At 47.6% G+C, this 14,714-nt stretch overlaps 1 protein-coding gene across 4 annotated transcripts in view; it reads right to left on the bottom strand.

Moving 5' to 3' along the window:
* The window catches only part of si:ch211-186j3.6 (neural-cadherin), a 182,404-nt gene that overhangs the window by 105,472 nt on the left and 62,218 nt on the right, over positions 1–14,714 (bottom strand). For all 4 annotated transcript variants that reach the window (XM_058076750.1, XM_058076747.1, XM_058076748.1 and 1 more), the window contains exons 5-7: positions 12,421–12,532; positions 9,899–10,148; positions 5,414–5,556 (exon numbers count right to left, since the gene is read on the bottom strand). In XM_058076750.1, the coding sequence (XP_057932733.1) occupies positions 5,414–5,556; positions 9,899–10,148; positions 12,421–12,532 (505 nt within the window). The remainder of the gene's footprint in view (positions 1–5,413; positions 5,557–9,898; positions 10,149–12,420; positions 12,533–14,714) is intronic.

The following is a 14,714-nucleotide window of genomic DNA, read 5'->3' as shown; positions in this document are numbered from 1 at the left end:
CGTGTGAGAAACGGCGCCACCTGCTGCCTAGGAATGCGCGTGAAGGAAATGGGTTTGTCTCACAACTCGATGAAAGTCTTTGTCCTTAAAAAAACGAAAAAGTGCCAGCGTCCATGACGAGTCGGCCTGATTGGAATTCTTAGCGGCCGGCCTTCATTTCTCCCGTCTGTGCTGTGATGTGTCTGGTGTGGGCGTCTCATCTGCATCCCACTCGGCTTTCAATGACTCTCTCTTTGTATTCATCTCAGTCCCGGCTGCTGCTCTGTTTACGCTCCGTGTGTGTGCGTGTGCATGTGTGTGTGTGTGTGTGTGTGTGTGTGTGCGTGTGGGCTTGAAGTGTGAACAGTGCTTATTACATGGTCCTTATCTTCACGGGCCGGCCAGGTGATATCGCTGTCATGTGTTCATTTGCTTGCTGTTTTCAGACCAGAGCGGGGAATTGAAATCATACGTGGTGCAGATATGAATGCGAGCGTGCACGTGCGTGTGTGCACGTGTGTAATATTCAGCCGTCTATCTCTGCTTAGCAGATGGGGGGGGGGGGGGGTGAGGAGAAAGATTACAGCCACAAGATGTATGATTAGGATGCTCTTTCTTTCTTTCACGCCGACTTTCTTCATCGCAATTGCACTCATGTCACATGTCATCTGTGTGTGTGTGTGTTGTGTGTGTGTGTGTGTGTGTGTTGTGTTGTGTTGTGTGAGTGTGTGCGTGCATACGTTGCACAAGTGATGGAGGATTGCCATGGAGGGGGAGTGAGCCTTGAGGTGTTTGTCACAATAGCTGCTTCCTTGGCTCTGCTGTGTGTGTTTACAGGTTGCGTGTGTGTGGGGGGTGGGGGGGTCGGTGGGGGGGGGGGGTGTAAGACAAACAAGGAGGGAAGGTGGTAGAGACTCCAATTTGCAACCACAGAGGTGTAAGGGGAGGACGCTTCGCCTCAAGGAAGACACACATTGCCTCACATCGATGCATGAATGCACGCACACACACACACACACACACACAAACACACACACACACACACACACACACATACACACACACGCCCGTACCCCCCCCCCCCCAACAGCTGCTACAAAATACAATTAAGTGGAGCAAGGAGGGTTTTTGTGTTTTTAAATCATTATTTTGCTGAGTAGTGAAGCATGACTTTTCCACTATGCAGATGTTGGTCTCCAACATGCCGTGTCGTCCCCCACGTGTACCCCCGCTTCAAGGCGTGTTTACATCATCCACCATGCGTATGTAGACATGAACACACGTCCTTGGCTTTCCTTCGAAACATATAAAAACTGGTCAAAAGGGGCCAATACGTGATGGGAAACACCCATGGAAAACCTCCCGAACCTCCATGACCGCCATGTCAGCATTGCTGCCTTAGTGATGCTAGCGACTAGCTAGCGACTAGTAGCCGGCTAGCGACTAGTAGCCGGCTAGCGACTAGTAGCCGGCTAGTCGCTAGCGACTAGTAGCCGGCTAGCGGCTAGCGACTAGTAGCCGGCTAGCGACTAGTAGCCGGCTAGCGACTAGTAGCCGGCTAGTCGCTAGCCGGCTAGCGACTAGTAGCCGGCTAGCGACTAGTAGCCGGCTAGCGACTAGTAGCCGGCTAGTCGCTAGCCGGCTAGCGACTAGTAGCCGGCTAGCGACTAGTAGCCGGCTAGTCGCTAGCCGGCTAGCGACTAGTAGCCGGCTAGCGACTAGTAGCCGGCTAGCGACTAGTAGCCGGCTAGCGACTAGTAGCCGGCTAGTCGCTAGCCGGCTAGCGACTAGTAGCCGGCTAGCGACTAGTAGCCGGCTAGCGACTAGTAGCCGGCTAGCGACTAGCCGGCTAGCGACTAACCAGAGCCTCTAGTGGTGTATAGTGGTATTACATAGGAAAGACCAGGTACTGCCTCTACTGGTGTAGAGCAGTATTACATAAGACCCAGTACTGCCTCTACTGGTGCAGAGCGGTACTGCAAGGCATCATGACGAGCATCAGCAGCAGCCGGAAGCAAGCTAACGAGGGCGAAGCGGCGAGGACGATAGCTAATTGTCTGCCAATCAATCAGAAAGAGTAAACGGGCCAGGACGGGTTTGATCCTGGCAGATGTTTTTCATGGCGGGAAGCGGCGCTCCAAAGGAGCCGGTCCCGTGAGGAGGAGGATTCAAGCGGAGCCCAGTTGTTGAAAAGGTTTTGAAATCCTCCTTGGGGGGATTTGGTTTCCATTCATGTATTCTTGGATTCCAAGTTAGCGGCAGCTACGCTAGCTACAGTCACTGTGATTCATGTTGTCTTTAAAAAACGAGAAGAGGAAAAAGAGCAAACGTGTTCCATAAATGACATCCAACATGGAGGCTTTGAAACTGGTTTTCATTCCAGACCTGAGATCTTCTCATCAGAGAGCAGCAAAACGAGACGTATGAGGAATATTTATAGGTTCACGTTTCAGGTTAGCAACGTCTTCCTCTCCTCATCCCGGCGACGGCTTGTGCTTCCGTTAGCTCATCACTTCCTCTGCCGTGCTTCCTGCCGGGTTGGGGGGCGGGGGGGCGCACCTGCTCATGTTCCGTCATGGCGAGAAAAAACCTGACGAGTCATGAGATCCCGTGGATGAGACGAGACCCCCATCTGTAAGTTGGTGTACCTAATGAAAAGACCCTCCAGTCATCATCGTACGCCGTCGTCCAGACAAGACGCCATCCGTCAACCATCCATCAATACCCATCAGGACCGCGACCGGCATTCCGACATGGGAGACGGCGCCAGGAAGTGGAAGTCTATTAAGCGTGGATATGGTTGGGGGCGTGGCCTCTGGCTGGCCCGTGCACTCAAGAAATGTGCACGCCGTCTATTTCCATTCACCTCTGACCCCGCCCCCCCACCCTCCGCCACCCCCCACCCCCGTCTTCTTCCTCTTCAGTATTCCAACCACGGCTGCTGATTCTCAATTAAAAGGAGAGTTTCAGCAGCTGCGTGCCCCCCCCAGCCCCCCCCACCTGGACACCTTCATTCCAGCACCCAAAAGTACCTCATTATCCAGACCATTATGAGGCAAGAGGAGCCACAACGAGGCCTGTTAGCTAATATGGGCATGCCTTAGTGGCGGGACGCTAACGGAGGATGCTTGTCTTCCTTTTAGGACGACAACAAGGCCCCCCCCCCCCCCCCCCGGCAAGGACAGTGTTTTATGGAGCGGGGGGGGCTGCTCCACCCAGCCTGATTGGCTGATGTGTGGTCAGAAGATTAGGTACAGATGAGAAGACAAGACCGCTTTGCTTCTTTTTCCACTTGTGTGTGTGTAGCATCAGCAACGTTAGCATCCAGCATGCTTTCACATCCATTTATTCCAAACGGCTATGAAATATGGCTATGAAATATGTTCTATGATGTCATACGCCAACATGCCATTAGCATGTTCCCATGGATCCTTACATGACAGTGGAACACGCGTGTCTATTCAATGTATTTATTGGCTCTATGCTAGCATGGCGGCCCCGCCCTAACATGAATATATACAGTATATATACATGAATATATACAGTATATATACATGAATATACAGTATATATACATGAATATACAGTATATATACATGAATATATACAGTATATATACATGAATATACAGTATATATACATGAATATATACAGTATATATACATGAATATATACATGAATATATACAGTATATATACATGAATATACAGTATATATACATGAATATACAGTATATATACATGAATATACAGTATATATACATGAATATACAGTATATATACATGAATATACAGTAGGTGCCTGCGGGGCAGCAGCCATGAGAAGCAGGGTCCGCCATGCGGGGGCGTTGCATAAGGCCGGGATCAGACGCGGGTCAGGAGCGCACGGAGCACGGAGCAGACCCTGCAGGTGCTTCCTTATTTATGGCTTCTAATAGCGCGGCCTGATCATCATATTGACCCGGCCGCTCCCCGCCATAATGGCCGCTCCCCGCCGTAATGGCCGCCTTAAATCTGCCACAAACACACTGGATTTTTGGGCTGAGTTACTGGCAAATTAAGACGGGAGCGCGGCCAGCGGGAACGCCGCCGGCTCACCCAAACGATGCCCTGAATCACGGCACGCGTGTGCGTGGGCGAGAGAGAGAGAGAGAGAGAAAGAGGAAGTGTGGATCTCCAGCATCAGCGGCGGCGGGAAAGGATGGGATGGAGAGCGATGGCGAGTTGGACGTGTGGTCCTGCATCACGGAGATGATCAAATCCCTTTCAAGAGGAAGTAGCCAGCTCACCGAGGGAACGTCATACCAGCGCCGTCTCACCTTGGCTCACCCCCATCAGACACGTGGGTCCGCCTGGGGACACGCCCACCTACACCCACACACTGCCCCGCCCCTTCCCCCAATAAACATGACGGAACAGCGACAGCCTCTTGTGTTAGGAAGCTAGCTGCATCGTCTAGCCAGGATTAGGACATTCCCAATCTGTGCTCCGTGAGGCGCAATAAGGGTGTCCAAACTTTTTCCAGGAGGGTCTCACAAAAAAACCAGAAGGATCGGGAGAACTTTGATCCGTGTTGTCGATAGTGGAGGCCAAACGCAGGTGTGTAATGTGTAATATCCAATTCCATATCCAATTCCTTATCCAATTCCTTATCCAATTCCATATCCAATTCCTTATCCAATTCCATATCCAATTCCTTATCCAATTCCTTATCCAATTCCATATCCAATTCCTTATCCAATTCCATATCCAATTCCATATCCAATTCCATATCCAATTCCTTATCCAATTCCATATCCAATTCCTTATCCAATTCCTTATCCAATTCCATATCCAATTCCTTATCCAATTCCATATCCAATTCCTTATTCAATTCCATATCCAATTCCATATCCAATTCCTTATTCAATTCCATATCCAATTCCTTATTCAATTCCATATCCAATTCCATATCCAATTCCTTATTCAATTCCATATCCAATTCCTTATTCAATTCCATATCCAATTCCATATCCAATTCCATATCCAATTTCATATCCAATTCCTTATCGAATTCCATATCCAATTCCTTATTCAATTCCATATCCAATTCCATATCCAATTCCTTATTCAATTCCATATCCAATTCCTTATTCAATTCCATATCCAATTCCTTATTCAATTCCATATCCAATTCCATATCCAATTCCTTATTCAATTCCATATCCAATTCCATATCCAATTCCTTATTCAATTCCATATCCAATTCCATATTCAATTCCATATCCAATTCCATATCCAATTTCATATCCAATTCCATATCCAATTCCATATCCAATTCCATATCCAATTCCATATCCAATTCCATACCTGGTGAATGAAGAGTTGCCAAATAAAGGCGGGCCTGCAGTGGGCCCATCGCTGGCTAAAAGTCAAAGGAAGCAGGTTTTCCTTACCTTTCTGACTATCGATGACAAAGTTGCCCTCCTCGTTTCCTGACGTGATCCTGTAGGTGATCCCGTCTCCGTCCGGATCCTTTGCCAGCACGGTGGCCACCAGCGTGTTTGGACCGGCGTCCTCGGAGACGAACGTCCGATATCTGAAAGAATGGAGGACACGTTAGAATCCGTTGGGACCAGATGCTGGAACTGAGGTGCTGATTCTGATGCATTCCTAGAAGCGGCTTGAAACGCTGGGAGGAAGTGGAAACGTTCCGATGTAGTACACGTCATGAGTGGGCGTGACCCCGTGACCCCGTGACCCCGTGCCCACGTGGCGTTTCTGCTTGTGGAGGTTCCTCCATCATGGCGGGACTTGCATGCGCCAACGTCTGACACTTCCCAGCGTTTTCCCCAGGGATGCTCTTGACAAGGTTGTCACGGACGCCTGGAATTCCGTTTGTGAGCGTCAGACAGGCGTTGACGGGCGCGTTGATCTGCCTGTCGCTTTGCCGGCGACGTGCCGCCATTCTTCCGAGGACGCAAAGAGCGCCAATTAGGAGGCGTCACGGTTTGATTAGTGGAGATGAAGGGGCGTCCTGGAGCCGTCCGGGCCTGGGCGTGTGTTGGGGACCACAAAGGCAAACATGCAGATGGGGCACATGGGGGTGGGGGGGTGTCGCGCCCCCCCGCCCCCCCATGGCATTTCAGGCGGAGGCACGTCTTTCATTTGTCCTGATCGATGTTGCAATCAAATGAAAAGCACTTCATACGCCAGCACACGCTAATTACTTTTTAACCTTCTTTTCACGTGACTGTTTTTATATGGGGGGGGGGGGGGGTCCGCCTCCCCCAGGCCTGAGTCATCCTGCCAAAATTAATTAGCCAATTTAATTATTGAGTTGATTTGCTTTTTACAAATGCAGGAAAGCGAGGAGGTTAGCGTGCTAGCGTGTTGAAGTTGATTCGGCGGAGGTGGGGGTCACTGATTGCACTACTATTCATCTAGGCCGGCCGCCCCCCCCCCACAGTGATTCATTAATCACCAACAAGCTGCTGGTGTGGAGTGAGACCCCCCCCCCCCCCCGTGTTGCCTTCAAAGTGTGTCATTGTGGCGTCGCTTCTGCTGAGAAACGCGTGGCCTTCAAGGACTGGGAATGGAACCCCACCCCGCAGGTTCGTGACCACATTGACGGGATGGCGTTTATACGTGTGCTCGTGTACGTTGGACCCTATCCGACCCCCCTATACGACCCCCCATCCGGGATTTTGTATACGTAATCAGTAAGACAATACATAATTAGCTATGAAACGCGAGGCTGAGTATGCTAGCAGGAGGAATCTTCTACATCTTCTAATTATCCATTGGGTCTAGTATATTGACTAACAGGACCGTAAAGGTGACTATAGGGGTGCTATTTCATGTCTATAGAGCTCTAATGTTAAAAAGCATATTTACAAAATGGTAGATATGTTTCTAATGTCTTATAGGTGTTATTTTCCTCTAACTATATCTAGTGTATTGACTAACAGGAGTGTAAAGGTGACTATAGGGGTGCTATTTCATGTCTAGAGAGCTCTAATCATGTTTAAAAAGCATATTTACAAGGTGGTAAATATGTTTTTATGTCTTATAGGTGTTATTTTCCTCTAACTATATCTAGTATATTGACTAACAGGTGTGTAAAGGTGACTATAGGGGTGCTATGTCATGTCTAGAGGGCTCTAATGTAAAAAAAAAACATTTATAAGGTGGTAAATATGTTTTTTATGTCTTATAGGTGTTATTTTCCTCTAACTATATCTAGTATATTGACTAACAGGTGTGTAAAGGTGACTATAGGGGTGCTATGTCATGTCTAGAGGGCTCTAATGTAAAAAAAAAACATATTTATAAAGTGGTAAATATGTTTTTATGTCTTATAGGTGTTATTTTCCTCTAACTACATCTAGTATATTGACTAACAGGTGTGTAAAGGCGACTATAGGGGTGCTATGACATGTCTAGAGAGCTCTAATCATGTTAAAAAGCAGGCGGTAAATATGTTTTCTATGCCATAAGCAGAATAATATGCCATGTGAAATGAATAGTGAATCCTACTTTTTGTATAAAAGTACCAATGAGGTTGTAGTTGCTAATGCTAATAATGAGGGCGGGTGCCCCCCCCCGCTTGGACCGTCCAAAAACAAGAAGAGCATCACCCCCCCACACCAAAGCCGGCATCAAGCCATTCTTCAGCATGCACGGAATCAAGAGGAACGAGGAGGAGGAGAAGCGGCGGGGTTTCCATGGCAACAGCAAAGCAGCCATGATGGCTGATGGCCAGGTGACCGCCCACGGAGGAGGAAAGTGGCGTCCTGTCACTCAACAGCAGGTGAGAAGGCAGCCAAAGTGCTGGATTTCATAACCTGCCATCACCAAGGATGGAATAACAGCCATTACCCCCGAAGGCAGGCGGGGGCTCCTGATGCTACACCTCATGCTACACCTGATGCTACACCTCATGCTACACCTCATGCTACACCTCACGCTACACCTCACGCTACACCTGGTGCTACACCTCATGCTACACCTCACGCTACACCTCACGCTACACCTCACGCTACACCTCATGCTACACCTCATGCTACACCTCACGCTACACCTGATGCTACACCTAATGCTACACCTCATGCTACACCTGATGCTACACCTGATGCTACACCTGATGCTACACCTGATGCTACACCTGATGCTACACCTGATGCTACACCTCATGCTACACCTCATGCTACACCTCACGCTACACCTCACGCTACACCTCACGCTACACCTGATGCTACACCTCATGCTACACCTCACGCTACACCTGATGCTACACCTCATGCTACACCTCACGCTACACCTCATGCTACACCTCACGCTACACCTCATGCTACACCTCACGCTACACCTGATGCTACACCTCATGCTACACCTCACGCTACACCTCATGCTACACCTCATGCTACACCTGATGCTACACCTCACGCTACACCTCACGCTACACCTGATGCTACACCTCATGCTACACCTCACGCTACACCTCATGCTACACCTCACGCTACACCTCATGCTACACCTCATGCTACACCTCATGCTACACCTCATGCTACACCTCATGCTACACCTCATGCTACACCTGGTGCACCGTGTCTTTGGTTATGTCGGAATGTTTGATGTTTGACCGACACAAGGCACAAAGACGGCCTGGATCGGCCTGGACCACTGCAAAGTGGAGGTGGGGGCACACAGGGGGCTGACCACCTGAGATTGGAAGGTTCAAGTCATAGTCCACCTGCATGACGGTCCCCCGGGGGGCCGTTGGACGTTGGCTTCCATACCCAGCAGTCATTGAATAAATAAGTCAAAGAATAAAGTCCACATATTGCCCTATATTACGGGAATACTCTAAATATTATAGCAAGAAAATCTAAATATTATGGGAATAAAATCTAAATATTATAGCAATAAAATCTAAATATTATGGGAATAAAATCTAAATATTACAGAAATAAATAATATAGCTGGACTACATAGAGTAGAAATAGTACTATATAAGTTTAGTATATAGTATATAAGTTGGTATGAATAATACCTGAAAGCTGGGCTACATAGAGTAGAAATAGTACTATATAAGTTTAGTATATAGTATATAAGTTGGTATGAATAATACCTGAAAGCTGGACTACATAGAGTATAAATAATACTATATAAGTTTAGTATATAGTATATAAGTTGGTATGAATAATACCTGAAAGCTGGACTACATAGAGTAGAAAGTAGAAGTAGTACCTTCTTAGCATCTCTACTTAGGATCCATCCTTTCATCCTGTACTATGTTAGCCCCCCCCCCCCCATGCTAGCATGTCTGGCCCTACTCTGCCTGTGTCTGTGTCCCATGAGGCTGTGGGGGGGGCACGGCTGATTGACCCCAACTCAGCAGTCTGCTGCCAGAAAATCAGCCAATTAAAGAAGGTGGCGCCCCCACGGCGGCCCCAGGAGGGACGGAGGGGGCTTTGTAGGCGGGGAGGGGGCGGGAGCCCAGCCGGCTTCGTCTCCCGCTCGCCGTCAGTCACATGACGACCTCGCCGATCCGTGTCGACCGGTGACTAATCAGTGGATTAAGAAGTAATACTGTAATATTAAAGTCATTTTAGGACAATTATTAGCATATTCTAATATTCTAATATTCTAATATTCGAATATTCGAATATTCTAATATTCTAATATTCTAATATTCTAATATTCTAATATTCTAATATTCTAATATTCTAATATTATGCATGGTAGCAAGACTTGAAGTGATTTATGCAGCACGAACATAAGAAGAAATAAAACGTATGATGTCATTCTAGGAAAATGATCTTGTAGGAAAGGAGCATAGTACATGTACAAGCTGTACTACTACTACTACTACTACTACTACTACTACTACTACTCTGATGTGGTCCCAGCTGGAAAAGGAGCGGGGCGGCACTCACGTGTGTTGGGAGAACTGGGGCGTCTCGTCGTTGACGTTGGCCATGCGGATTCGCACGGTGGTGGTTCCCGTGCGGGGCACCTGGCCCTTGTCCACCGCCATCACCACAAACTCGTACAGGTGGTTGGCTCGCTCGTAGTCCAGCGGCCCGGCGGGGAAGATGGTCCCGTGCGGGGAGATGGTGAAGTCGGGACTCAGCGTGTAGTAGGTCAGCTCCGCGTTCTTCTCCGAGTCGCAGTCGCTGGCGGAAACTGATGGAAGACAAACGAAGAACGGGAAGTTCAAGAACGGAACGCCAAATAAAGATATCATAGCCAGGATGTGATACGTACTGTACATACAGTAACACGTCAAGCTGTCTTCTCTGATGATATCTACTTCTTTGGGTGATACAACTCTTACTATAGGGGTGTTATTTTATATATGGAGAGCTCTAATGATGTTAAAATGTGTACTTAGAAGGTGGTAAACATGATTTCTACATCTTATATGTCTTATTTTCTCTTATTGTGTCTACTATATTGGCTAATAGGAATGTAAAGGTGACTATAGGGGTGTTATGTCATGTCTGGAGAGCTCTAATGGTGTTAAACATGTATTTAGAAGGTGGTAAACAGGATTTCTACATGCTATTTAGTATGTCTTTTCTCTTATGATGTCTACTATATTGGCTAATAGGAGTGTAGAGGTGACTATAGGGGTGTTATTTTATATATGGAGAGCTCTAATGATGTTAAAATGTGTACTTAGAAGGTGGTAAACATGATTTCTACATCTTATATGTCTTATTTTCTCTTATTGTGTCTACTATGTTGACTAATAGGAATGTAAAGGTGACTATAGGGGTGTTATTTTATATATGGAAAGCTCTAATGATGTTTAAATGTGTACTTAGAAGGTGGTAAACATGATTTCTACATCTTATATGTCTTATTTTCTCTTATTGTGTCTACTATATTGGCTAATATGAATGTAAAGGTGACTATAGGGGTGTTATGTCATGTCTGGAGAGCTCTAATAGTGTTAAACATGTATTTAGAAGGTGGTAAACAGGATTTCTACATGCTATACAGTATGTCTTTGCTCTTATGATGTCTACTATCTTTGCTAATAGGAGCGTAGAGGTGACCATAGGGGTGTTATTTCATGTCAAGAGGGCTCTAATGGTGTTAAAAAGTGTATTTTGAAGGTTATACGCAGGTTTTCTATCACGACGAACAACAGCGACCCAACGGGTATGTCCTCTTTAGGTCGGTACAGGTGGACGGGCGATATCGCGGGCATCTGCAGGTACAGGTGGACGGGCGATATCGCGGGCATCTGCAGTGTGACGGTGTGGGCCGTTGGATGAATAAATGTTTCCGAAGGTGTGTGCAGGATCGGGAATCCATGCGGGCCGAGTCACGAAGTGATTGCGTTGCAGAAAGCGCAACACCCCAGGGACATGAACAAGCACATTTGGCGCTAACAAGAACTTTCCGGCATCAAACCCTCAATTCTCCAATTTACCTTACTTTGCATGTGACACGCACACGAAGATGAATGAAGAAGGTGCAGATGTACTTCCATCTTTAATCTTCATGTCCCTGATCACAAACAGACGCCTGCCTTTGCTTCACGGGCGACATGTTGTTGATTTGTTTGATTCGCTAATTGCGCTGCTATGTTCTCCTCCTTGGTGGAACGCCACCGCGTGCTCAGCTGGGACGCTCACGCTGTTTGTCACCGACTAAAGAAAAAGATCCTCTACCTGCCCATCACGGCTTCCTGCTGCAAATAGAAAAGAACGTTCCAATCACAGCCTTTTACCTCCGCACCCAGCAGGACTGCTGACTTACAAATGGAATATTTTCATCATGGAAAACATCTTTACTGCCTTCCAAATACATAGTTTTTACATCATTAGAGCCCTCGAGCCATGGAATAACAGCCCTATACCTATACCTTCACACTTCTATTATCCAAGATAGGAGACATACTAGGGCCAAGTAAGACACAGAAGACATGTTTACCACTTTCTAAATGCACGTTTTTACATCATTAGAGCCCTCTAGGCATGGAATAACAGCCCTATAGTCACCTTTATACCCCTATTCCCCTCAAATATTAGGGGATATCATATATATAAACTAATATTTGGACATTTAAAAAAGGTTTTAACAGCTGGGATAGGCTCCAGCACCCCCCCCCCCGCGACCCCCGTGAGGAAAAGCAGTAGAAAATGAATGAATAAGTGAATGAAAAAAGGTTTTAAGAGCCGCATCTGATTGTCCTATTGCCCCCCCAGGAGGGAAACAGGCGCAGGCAGCCCACCCTTGCTGTGGCCCCCCCAGGAGGGAAACAGGCGCAGGCAGCCCACCCTTGCTGTGGCCCCCACAGGAGGGAAACAGGGGCAGGCAGCCCACCCTTGCTGTGGCCCCCACAGGAGGGAAACAGGGGCAGGCAGCCCACCCTTGCTGTGGCCCCCCCAGGAGGGAAACAGGCGCAGGCAGCCCACCCTTGCTGGGGCTGATGGATTCTCACCTTGCAGCAGCGACGTTGCCGTCATCACCGTCTCGGGAACGCCATCCTTGCTGTAGATGGACTGAAGGAACTCGGGAACGCAGTCGTTCTCATCCACGATGATGACTCGCACCTGGGGGGGGGGGTGTCACCATTAGATGGACTTCACTGCTTGTGGGGGTGTCATGCAACTTCATGTCAAAAACGGCAACTATCCCTTTAAATTTCCCCATGATGTACCGCGTCGAAGAAACCCGACCTCAGCTTCCCTCTGGGGTTTGAGTGCCGGGTCCTCCGGCCCCTGAAGGCATCATTGTGGCGCCATCCGCCATTTCTATACTTTTGATGCTCCTCCAATGGAGTGTTTTCCCAAACTGCATTAAGGGAAGGGAATGTTGTTCATATTGAATTCATATTGGTACATGTACTTGTACATGTATTGGTACATGTACTTGTACATGTATTGGTACATGTACTTGTACATGTATTGGTACATGTTTGTATGTTTCCAAGGTACAACTTTTGAGTGTGAAGTTGTATTTTTTTAATCAATCCAATCTGGGCTGCAATGGATTTGGTCCGCAAGCTTCAACTGGTCGATATGGAAGTCAACCCTGCGGGGCCTTCTTCCACTAAGTCCACTTTCACACCCGTGCCCGCTGAGCATGCTGGGAACTGTTGTTCTCCACATGGGCATCATCTTCTGGCAGATGCGGCAGACTGGCTGCCTTCAGCTTTCATGCAGGACAAACACAACAGGAGGCGAGGCAACACACACACACACGCACGCACACCCCCCCCCCACACACACACACACACGCACGCACACACCCCCCCACACAGCATGTAAATAGCGCTGACATTAATTCCTGCAAGGTAGGATGAAATTCTGTAAATCACTAAATCCTTTGGTAAATATCAGCAGGAAAAGGAAAACAAGATCTGACCATGCCAGCTGCCGTAGGTGGCGTGTGTGTGTGTCCGTGTGTGTGTGTGCATACGTGTGTGTGTGTGTGTATGTTCATGCAGACTGGACACGCCAAGGCTGGCTGGTCACATGGTACGCTCGTGTCCCCACGGACATGCAGGATGGAGCAAGAGGGAGCGTGGGGCGGATCCAGCAGGGTTGATGGTGGCAGGGTTATGGTTATGGTTATGGTTATGGTTATGCTATATGGTTTATGATAAAGTATATAGTACATGCTACATGCACATCTAGACACAATCCAAAGCATCTGATCATCTCCTTCAACACCACAAACCACCGTCATACCTCCACCACCTCCAGCACTTCACTCATAGACTCCACCCACCACAACATCCACCCATTCTCTACCGCTTAGGTAGCTAGGTAGCTAGGGAAGGTAGGTAGGTAGGTAGGAAGGTTGGTGAAGAATAGAGGCGACTAAATAGTTGCTAAAGGCAGCCCAGAATGACTCGTGTATAAAAGTACACAGTGTGCAGTATTCCTGGGAGCACTAGAGTATTCCTGGGAGCACTAGAGTATTCCTGGGAGCACTAGAGTATTCCTGGGAGCACTAGAGTATTCCTGGGAGCACTCAGCCTTCCATTATCCTCTTCAGGCCAACTAATGACTGACACAACTTTACATCATCATCATCATCATCATCGTCATCATCATCATCATGGAGGCCCAGTGGCCACTTGATTAGGTACGGCATGCAAGGAAGCTGTGATTGGCACGTCATGTGTGTATGTTCTTACCACTACTACCACCACTACTACCACTACTACTACTACCACTACTACTACCACCACTACTACCACTACTACTACCACCACTACTACTACCACTACTACTACCACCACTACTACCACTACTACTACCACCACTACTACCACTACTACTACCACCACTACTACTACCACTACTACCACCACCACTACTACTACCACCACTACTACTACCACTACTACCACCACCACTACTACTACCACCACTACTACTACCACCACTACTACTACCACTACTACCACCACTACTACTACCACCACTACTACCACTACTACTACCACCACTACTACCACTACTACCACCACTACTACTACCACCACTACTACCACTACTACCACCACTACTACTACCACTACTACTACCACCACTACTACTACCACCACTACTACTACCACCACTACTACTACTACTACTACTACCACTACTACTACCACCACTACTACTACTACTACTACCACCACTACTACTACCACTACTACCACCACCACTACTACTACCACTACTACCACCACTACTACTACTACTACCACCACTACTACTACCACCACTACTACTACTA

This window comes from Doryrhamphus excisus, chromosome 7 (assembly GCF_030265055.1).
Source record: "Doryrhamphus excisus isolate RoL2022-K1 chromosome 7, RoL_Dexc_1.0, whole genome shotgun sequence".
Classification (NCBI taxonomy): domain Eukaryota; kingdom Metazoa; phylum Chordata; class Actinopteri; order Syngnathiformes; family Syngnathidae; genus Doryrhamphus; species Doryrhamphus excisus.
Note: the sequence above shows the minus strand (reverse complement) of the source record. Positions and strands in the feature narration are given on the sequence as shown.